Source organism: Argentina silus, assembly GCF_951799395.1.
Source record: "Argentina silus genome assembly, chromosome: 16".
NCBI lineage: Eukaryota > Metazoa > Chordata > Actinopteri > Argentiniformes > Argentinidae > Argentina > Argentina silus.
This window is the reverse complement of record NC_139670.1, coordinates 14482204-14492341: the sequence shown is the minus strand read 5'-3', so window position 1 is coordinate 14492341 and position 10138 is coordinate 14482204. Positions and strand designations below refer to the sequence as shown.

General features: G+C 45.2%; 1 protein-coding gene across 2 annotated transcripts; it reads left to right on the top strand.

The window, feature by feature from the left end:
* The first annotated feature begins 51 nt into the window (after positions 1–51).
* On the top strand, positions 52–9765 carry LOC310817449 (circularly permutated Ras protein 1-like). Of its 2 annotated transcripts, none has more exons than XM_083688056.1 (21): positions 52–143; positions 1015–1121; positions 1217–1504; positions 1800–2048; positions 2381–2539; positions 2801–2881; positions 2960–3033; positions 3250–3444; positions 4607–4648; positions 4989–5078; positions 5302–5453; positions 5711–5792; positions 6068–6198; positions 6483–6567; positions 6706–6812; positions 7203–7318; positions 7489–7588; positions 8066–8206; positions 8653–8746; positions 8917–8943; positions 9366–9765. In XM_083688056.1, exons 2-21 carry the CDS (start codon positions 1031–1033, stop codon positions 9504–9506), a joined length of 2445 nt encoding a protein of 814 aa, XP_083544182.1. In that variant the 5' UTR covers positions 52–143; positions 1015–1030; the 3' UTR covers positions 9507–9765. The 2 variants fall into 2 exon arrangements, with proteins under 2 accessions (XP_083544182.1, XP_083544181.1); XM_083688055.1 differs by having other exon boundaries at positions 7477–7588.
* The last annotated feature ends 373 nt before the right edge of the window (positions 9766–10138 follow it).

Below are 10138 nucleotides of genomic sequence, written 5' to 3'. Positions count from 1 at the left end.
CACACACACACACACACACACACACGCACACACCCACACACACACACACACATACGTCAGACAGCTCAGTAAAGGAGTAACTTTTATGGTTGCACTGTACTGTCAGATTTTCCAAGGCGTTGCGTTCCTAAGAAAAGCTTGAGGTAAGATGGCCGAATAGCTTGTCATTTCATGTAATACTATCATATATGTTCAATGTATGTTTGTTGTCTTGTATTTGACCATTGTTCTTATAATGTTACCAAGAGCACTGTTACTGATTATCTTGTGGTGCCTGGCTGACTACCACTGAATGGGCAGAGACAGACTAGCCATTAAGTTACATAATCTTGGGTGTGTTTATTTCCAACAGCTAATATCAGAAGCCAACAGTTTACATTGACTGTAATAAATCGCTTTCAAAATGATATAAAGAGACCAGGAATAAGAGGGTGATATTGTGAGAGTGAAGATTATGCAAATGTATAACTTGAACCCTCTGTCTCTCTGTCTAACTTGAACCCTCTGTGTCTCTGTTTAACTTGAACCCTCTGTCTCTCTGTCTAACCTGAACCCTCTGTGTCTCTGTCTAACCTGAACCCTCTGTGTCTCTGTTTAACTTGAACCCTCTGTCTCTCTGTCTAACTTGAACCCTCTGTCTCTCTGTCTAACCTGAACCCTCTGTCTCTCTGTCTAACCTGAACCCTCTGTCTCTCTGTCTAACTTGAACCCTCTGTCTCTCTGTCTAACTTGAACCCTCTGTCTCTCTGTCTAACCTGAACCCTCTGTCTCTCTGTCTAACCTGAACCCTCTGTCTCTCTGTCTAACCTGAACCCTCTGTCTCTCTGTCTAACTTGAACCCTCTGTGTCTCTATCTGACTTGAACCCTCTGTGTCTCTGTGAATGTCTAACTTTAACCCTCTGTGTCTCTGTGAATGTCTAACTTTAACCCAAGTGTCTCTGAGTGACTGATTGCGTGATTCAATTCAGTGTAAATTGAGTGATTTACAGTCCATGTCCTTACATGGTTCACAGACAGGTAGAGACCCCAATGGAATTTGCCTGTGGGTACGTTTATGTACCCCCATCAACCAATCAGAGGGAGGGCCAGAGAATAAGTCCAAATGCCTTCAAACGCTCAGGTGAGATTGTTTTCAGGGAGCTGACTCCCTGCGTATAATAATGTCAGTTTTCACATCATCTATTCTAAACACAGTCCCTCTCATCTCTCCCTCAGCTCTCCTGCCTCCCCTGAACAGGGTCCGCCCCCGCAACCCTCCCCCTCCTCCCCCCACACCCCCCAGGGAACCCGAACATCCCCACCACACCCCCTCTCAAAGGATCATAGGACACATCACTAGCAATGTAGAGGTGGGGAGAGCTTCGAGCCCCTTGCCCTCCCCCTCCCCCTCCTCCTCCCCCTCCCCTCTGTACCAGAATGCAGCCTTCCACCTGAGAGGAGGGTCAGAGCTCCCAGGTGCACCACTGTCTCAACAGATCACACCCCAAACACAACGCAGGACAGGTACAGTATGCTATTACCTGTATATCAATGGCTTTGACTAGGTTGGTTGTATGAGGCACTTAAGTACTGCTACACTGAACTATATCTTATAGCCATCAAGCTTCACCATTTGTAATGACAACATACAGTACTGCAATACAGTAGGTCAACTACTGTAAGTTCATTGCAACGAATGAAGCTGTGTGTAACTACCTTTATCATAGATAATTGAACAGTAACAGGTGTCATAAACTGTTTATAACATTTATAAATGACCACAGGTTAACTCTGTGTCCATCTGCCTCTCCTCCTCCAGCTCTGTTACCACCAAACATGAAACGCTCCCTAAACCAATCACAACCTGACATCCAGACAATGCCAGCAACCCAGACCACTTTCTTCCTCAATGGGCTGATCTATGACCTTCCTAAGGAGAAATTGGATGTTGGGTTACGTCAACATCCTTTGGATCCGAACTACTCCTACAACATTCCAGAGGGCATTGGAGGAGAGACAAAGCAGCTGGTCGCCACGGGCAATGGTCAATCAACTACACAGAAGTCAGGTGACAGTTGTCAATTACATTATCTTTATGTTTTAAATCATTAAGTTAGGGTGAGATTTTAGTATAAGCCCTAGACGGGTTTCTTACCTCACCTGCACATGCACTATTTTTTATCCGTTTTATTCTTTCACTGTTTTATCATTTCTTTATGTGTGCAAATAAATACAAAAACAGCAACAATAGTCTTTTGTGTCCAAGGCCAATATAGTCCAGAGTTTGAGTCTCCAAAAAGGTCATGGTAGGCTATAGATGTAAAGATGAGGATGATGAATGTGATGAAGGTTATAGCCAGGGCCAACGTCAACGTCAACATTGAATGTCTCTGTCTCCAGCTTCCGCTCCACCCCTGCCTCCCAGACCGTCATTCTTGATGTCATGCCCTGAGTACCTGGCTCTACTGCCTACGTCCTCCACCAAGTCTTCTTCACCCAGCCCCTCTTCCTCATCCAGCAGATCCCCCTTGGCTCCTCCCCATGATCCCATAGCCAGAGGTTTGTTCATTCTATGGGCATTCATTAGGTAATCTGCTAGCTATGTTCAGTTGCTTGCTGATCCGACCTTCATCAGTGTCTTTGGTAAATACAGTCTCGATTTCTCCCTACACAACGGCAACAAGCGCAACTGGAACTGCGAGGCTGAAAAGCAAGACTTTCCACAAGAGCGTCAGGCTGCTACAAAATAATACCTGATTTATGATAACTGTGCTGTGCAATCATGATTGACAATGATGAAGTGTTTCATTTACTCCACAGGATTAGTGGCCAAGCAGCCGTTGCCAGGGAACCCAAATGTGATTCTGGTCGGCCTGGGCAGACTGATCGCTGAGGAAAACGGTTGGAGCACGTTTCTTTTATCACTGTTCTTCAATCATGTTGGATGATGAGTTGACCAACATGTGTGTCCCTCCGCAGTGCTGACCATCCAGGGACAACCCACCTCCTGCTCCCAGTGTGGCTCTGTGCTGGACTCCTGCTATGACAATGTGGTAATATGGCCTCTACCTCTCTCTACTGAACATAATAATACTATAAATGCCATATGAAAAATATCATAGTTTTCAAGCAAATATTGTGATTAATTCCATCCAATTTATTCAACAAAATTGACCTAGGAGACTATGATATCAATCTCTATCGAGTGATGACAGCTGCACAATGTGGTACTGTTCCACCCTTTTCCCACCTTCCCTCATGTACTTCAGGTAAACGTCTGTTATTTCTGTCAATCATGGGAGCCAGCGACGTCCTCCTCTCCCACCCCTCAGCCCCGCTGCCCTCCAATTGGCTGCGAGGACAGCCTCTTCCTGTTGACCCCTGACCTCAAATGCCTGTCACCCTCAGAAGCTCTGCTGCTGTTCTGTATCGACATCTCTGGGTCCATGAGCATCACCTCACAGGTACGGATCAGTGGAGACTGGTGGAAGTGGAGACCTGTCGTAGGACAGGTTCATTGTAATGCATGGAATTGAATGAGGAATGGTATCAAACACGTGTGTATGATACTATTCCTCATTCCATTCTATGCATTACAATGAGCCTGTCTTCCGATTTCTACCTCCACCAGCCTCCCCTGGTATGGATGGAGAAGGTCGTTGTTGTAGTTTCCCTGTTCCAGTGAGGTCATTACTAGAAATGTGTTAATGACCCCTCCATATCAAAGTGGCTTCTTACAAAACACGTTTCACATTCATCCCTTGTCAGTCTTTGGTAAAATTGGAAACATAAACGGAAAGTATTCTAGGCTTTTTTCTCTCTCTTAGTTTTCCGTTAGCTACATAAAAGTAACATAGTACAACCCGATTATCGAGAGCCCTGGAACGCAATCTTGGCCGGGCTCCCTGCCTCTGCCATCAGGCCTCTGCAGCTCATCCAGAATGCTGTCGCCCGTCTGGTGTTCAATCTCCCCAAATTCTCCCATGTCACCCCCCTCCTTCGCACCATTCAATGGCTCCCGGTAGCAGCTCGCATCAGATTCAAGACCCTGGTGCTCGCCTACCGGGTAGCAAAGGGAACAGCCCCTTCGTACTTGCAAGCAATGGTCGGCCCCCAAACCCCTGCCCGATCACTCCACTCTTCCACCTCAGCTGGCCGCCTGGCACCGCTGCCTCTACGTGGATACAGCAGCCGCGCTGCTCGGTCACGGCTTTTCACTGTCCTGGCGCCCCGCTGGTGGAATGAGCTTCCCACTGCTGTCATGACTGCAAAGTCACTACCTATCTTCTGCCATAGATTGAAGACCCATCACTTCAGGCTACATCTTAACTGTCCCTCCTAAAGACCTCTTCATCCCCACTACCCCCCTGTGCAAGTTTCTCTCCTGTAAATAAATGTAAAAAATAAAATAAAAAATTGTCCTAGCATAGAGTCATTTTTCTTATGATGACTGATGGATAGATGATTCACTTACTTAGTCAAATGTATTTCTTGTAAGTCGCTTTGGATAAAGGTGTCTGCTAAATGCCATAAATGTAAATGTAAATGAGCCCCCTTTGGCATAAATACTGCGTCTTTGGGACATTCAAATGAGCAGTTCATTCATCTCTATGCTCCCTGTGCTAGGTGATGGAAGGAGAGCACACTATCCATAGATCACGTCTTGAGGTAAGCTGTTTGATGCTTTGGATGGAGAACACTTCAACACAATGACATTCAAGTTGGAGGAAGATAAGACTTGTTATGTGTAAGATATGTGCTGCATTTGTGACAGAATGTCCTGACTGATTCACAGTAATGTACCAGAGTTGATCATGGTACTGTGGCCTGTGTAGGGCAGGTGAGGCTGGTGGAGGTGGAAGGAGGACAGGCTCATTGTAATGCACGGAATGGAATGAGGAATGGTATCAAAATCAGCATTTACAATGAGCCTGTCCTCCGGATTTCTCCCTCCACTAGCCTCCACTGGTGTAGAGGCTGTTACTGATCAATGTTGTTCTCAAACCAGTTTGTCCAGGAGGCAGTGTTACAGTGTGTTCACAAGCTGAGTACAACACAACCACACACACGCGTAGGACTCATCACCTTCAACAACCAGGTAGGGTTATAGCTGGTTTGATCAACTGAAGTCTATACCTGCTGTTTTTGCTATCTTTAAATGCCTCAGTTAGAATATTGTGTGTTTCCATGTATTTTAGAATACAATTTTCAAAGAGTCATTGGTTTAAAGTTGTCATTTGGATGCTTTCTTCATAGTGAATCCAACATTTTTTAGAATGTTATCTGTAGTGAATATAGTCATGTGATGTTTGTGTTGCCAGGTGACTCTGCATGGGTATGATGAGTTTGCGTCGCGCTTTCTGAGGGGAGCTGAGTTGATAGACAGCGAGTACCTGAAGGAAGCGGCGTTCGGCTTCCCGAGCCCGCCCCCTCTCTCACGGACCAGAGACTGTCTACAGAGAGAGATACTGGGGTAAAGAGAAGGAACAGAAGGGAAGGGGAAGTTCAACAACAACAAAAAAGGGTCTCAACTTGTGTGTCATGAGGGCATGTGATCCAAAAGTGGAAAAGGGATTCAGTGATTTGTGATTTTTGTAATTGTTTTATGACAGCCATCAAGTAATCTGACATGAAATATGATGATAGGCAAAACAGCTGATTTTCAATGCAATGTCCAATCGCATGTCTATATAATAATGTATTGGCCCCTTTATCTCTCCTCATTAACAGATTGTCAGAGTCTGGAGCGACGGCTCTGGGTCCAGCTGCTCTTCTAGCCATAGCAATGGCCTCTCGGCAACCAGGGTCGAAGGTCAGTATGTGCCTTACTTCCTATCATCTTCCTTATACCTATCAAGTCCTTTCAGATCTACTCGAGTGCCTAGGTGGGAGGGGTTAGGGCTTGATTTGAGATTCTGTTTTGCTTATGACAATGTTATTGCTCTCTGCTAGCTGAATGGTGTGGAACTGATGACATGACTCACTCTCACAGTCACCTCTCTCTCTTTCTCCCTCTCCTCTCTCTCTCTCTCTCTCTCTCTCTCTCTCTCTCTCTCTCTCTCTCTCTCTCTCTCTCTGTCTCCTCAGGTGATCATCTGCACAGATGGGAAGGCCAACACAGAGCTGGGGAATTTGGAGGTGGAGGACAACGATGCTCGTACACTCCTCTCCTCTACCATCTTCTACCAGGACCTGGGGGAGTATGCTGCCAGCCAGGGGTGGGTTTGGACCTGGACAGGTGCTCTGTACCATCAGTTTTCTGTCATCTAGGCAGTCAATTAACCTTAGTTTATATTTACTCAGAATTGCTTGGTGTGTTTGGTGTAGAAACTTTGTGGTACTATGACGTTACTGCCATTAACGTCATAGTACCACAAAGTTTCTGTCCCTTGGTAGCCTTACTGTAGCTGTTAACGAGAATGAATTTCACATGATAATGATAACCTCTCTCTTTTTTTCTCTCTTTTTTCTCTCTCCCTCTCTCTCTCTCTCTCTCTCATAGTGTGACAGCGTCAGTGATGTCCATAGAGGGGACAGACTGCAGACTGGATGAACTGGGGAGACTGGCAGATCGCACAGGGGGTAAGGTGGGTGAGACGTTACTTTAGGCTTTATTCTTACTTATCAGAATGGTGCTGTGTATTCTGCTACTGTATGCCTAGTGTGTTTTCCCAGTCGTTAGCTTATCCTGCATGGTAGAATATGTGTCATTTCTTCCCTCTTAGGTGGTGATAGCCAGTCCAGACCAGCTCCACTCTAAGTTTGAGGAGATGATTGAGAACAGGACCATCGCTACACACTGTAGTGTGACTCTGCTGCTGCCCAAGACCCTGTAAGACCTCACTTCCCAGTCTGTCTATGCATGTGTAGTTAAAGAGAGACTACAGGATTTTTTTTGGCTCATGAGCACTTATTTTAGAACTTGTGGTTGAAAATATCCCAAATATCCTGTAGCATCTCTTTAAGGTGTGTGTATGGTGTGTGAGTGGACAGCGTTTCCATGTGTACGGCTTTATGTATGTATGTATGTGCTCAGTGCTATGGAGTGTCCCATTGTAAATCAGTCACAGCAGAGTCTGTCACATCCGTCATCCATTTGAACAGAGCTGATTGAACTGAAAGCCAAAATCTCTCTCTCTCTCTCTCTCTCTCTCTCTCTCTCTCTCTCTCTCTCTCTCTCTCTCTCTCTCTCTCTCTCCCTCCTTTATTCCCCCTCTCCTAGGAGTGTGAGAGGTGAGAGGGAGGCAGGGCATCAAGGGACCAGACAGGTAGGGAATGTGGCCTCAAACACAGAGATCACCTTCCAGTTCGGAGCAAAGGAACAACAGGACTTGCAGGGTGAGAATTCTAATATGCGAGTGGAGAGTTCCTCAAAACCTTTGTACTGTGGGTTAGGTGGATATTAGCCCTATAAAGCTTTCAGCAAACTCACCCCAGATTCACATATAATACATTTATTTTAATTTATTTATTGTCTTTCTGTCTCTGATATTCAGTGTCTGTCCCAGGCAGCTGTGTGTCTGTCCAGGTACAGCTCAGGTACAGACAGAGGGACGGACGGAGCGTGCTCAGAGTTCTGACGGCTGACAGAGACGTGACTGATGACAGGTGAGACGACACTCTTCCCAGAACCCACTGGGGCCTCTCAGCATTCATGCAAAGCAATGCATTGAAGAGTATGATGACATTGTTTGTTGTTGTTGATGATGATGATGATGATGATGATGATAATGAAGTTGGAACCTTCCTCTCCCCTATGGTGCTCTCTTCTCTGGCTCAAAATGAAACTAACCCTCTCTCCTCTCCCCTCCTCTCCCCTCCTCTCCTCTCCTTTCTCTTCTCCTCTCCTCTCCCCTCCTCTCCCCTCCTCTCCCCTCCTCTCCTCTCCCCTCCTCTCCTCTCCTCTCCCCTCCTCTCCTCTCCTTTCTCTTCTCCTCTCCTCTCCCCTCCTCTCCCCTCCTCTCCCCTCCTCTCCTCTCCCCTCCTCTCCCCTCCTCTCCCCTCCTTTCTCCTCTCCCCTCCTCTCCCCTCCTCTCCTCTCCTTTCTCTTCTCCTCTCCTCTCCTCTCCTCTCCTGTCCCGCCAGATGGGTAGTCCTCTCCTCTCTGTCTCTCGCTATCATCCAGCTGAACTCATCCCAGGCCAGCGCTGCTCTGGCTGTCAGGGGCCGCTTCCTCGACGCCCGGAGGGAGGGGGAGACGCAGAGGCAGCTGATAGAGACAGCACTGTGAGTGTGTGTACGTGTGTGTCTGTGTGTACGTGTGTGTCTGTGTGTGTGTATGTGTGTGTGTGTGTGTGTGTGTGTATGTGTGTGTTTGTGTTTGTGTGTGTGTGTGTGTGTGTGTGTGTGTGTGTGTGTGTTTGAGTGAGAAGACTGATAGACAGACAGCACCATGTGTCTGTATGACGAGTGTGTTAATTAGCGAGAGAGACTGGCAGCAAGAGCCACAAGAGTGAAGGGGCTCGTTTTGTGTTTGTGTGTATGTGTGTGTGTGTGTGTGTGTGGTTGAGGGGGACCTGTGTGTGTGTGTGTGTGTGTGTGTGTGTGTGTGTGTTTAGGCAAGAAAATACGTGAATACTAGGAAAAACAGACATTGACATTTGTCTCCTTGTGTTTGTGTATCAATGTACTGTGATGAGAATATGAATGCTTATCTATGGTTGCCTTTGCAGAGAGCAAAATCGCAGTGCAGAGGACAAAAACATTTACGATGAATGGGTTAAAACCATGGAGCCAATACACAGCAGCATACACAACTACACACGGGTAAGTCTTTCTACAACAACAATACACATCGTATCATACATGTAATACCATATTGAATACAACATTTCACTTTTATTGATGCAAAATTCATGAGACAGAAACTGTGCTAAAATGTTTGCCTAGTTTTCCTACTGCATTCTTATAATTCTAACAATTGTTTTTCCTTTCAGAGAAAATCTGTCATTTCTGACACACAGGTAATGTTCCTCATATCATACTGTCCTTACAATTCAAGTTTTGTTCTGTTTTGAGAGCAAAGGGAGACCCTACCCAGTATTAGTATAGAGTTCCTAATAAAGTGTTCGGTGAGTGTACATCTTGTCCAACTGTGCCCCCTACCTTTCTACCTGCCTGTTACAGTATGTGCTTTTGTAGATCTGAGAAGTTGAGTAAGTGTAAACCAAATGGGGGACATTCCACCTGACCTATCAGAGGGCAAGATGGAGATACTACCATATTGCTTCTACCTATCTAGTCCTCTCAGATCTACACCAAGTGCCCCATACATTATGGGCTGGAGTTCATTCTGTCTGTCTGTCTCTCTCTCTCTCTTGCTCTCCTCCCTCTTTCTCTCTCTCTCCTACCATTCTCTCTCATCCTATTGTCATCCCTCCCTCAGTCTCTAACAGACATGGGTGCAGCGCTTCTCTACAACATGAAGAACAGCAACAGGAAGTCCATCTCACTGAAGAAGAAACAACAAGTCAAACCCTTACGGTCGGCCATGTCTGATGTCTGCAAGCTATTTAAGACTCACTGAATCTCGGGTGGGTGACCCCTGAAGAGTTTCATTACAAAACACTATACTGTATCTATTAGCAATATTTTTTTTTACATATATTTATAATTCAAAATCGAAATAATCAAGATTGATTACAACTTTGGAATACATTCTGATCAAAGTATCGGCACATATACTGTATGTACTAAACTATAGTAACTATATAATAGCAAATATATATACCTGTAAATATTGTAAACACTCATTCCATTGTAAATACAGTATAAACTTTCTTATGAAGGAATTAGACTTGTTTTCATTCTTCATATTTCTCACACTAAGAATTTCCTCCAGAGCTGCTGTTATTTAGTGTGTGTGTGTGTGTGTGTGTGTGTGTGTGTGTGTGTGTGTGTGTGTGTAACACAGTCTTTAGCTGAGTATGCCTTGACCCTGACCAGAGCACACTAGAAATACCTGACTCAGAAACACCAAGACATGGGAGAGGCTGACAAACAGCATTTATTTTTAGCAACAAACCCAAACAGTAAATAATTTCAACACACACAGTTAGAAATTAGATATTGAAAGAATGAACTAATACTCTTTAATCTAAAATAGTTGTGACAAGTCAAGGCAGGTTAAATAAAGTTTAAAAATATTAGTCAGAAGAA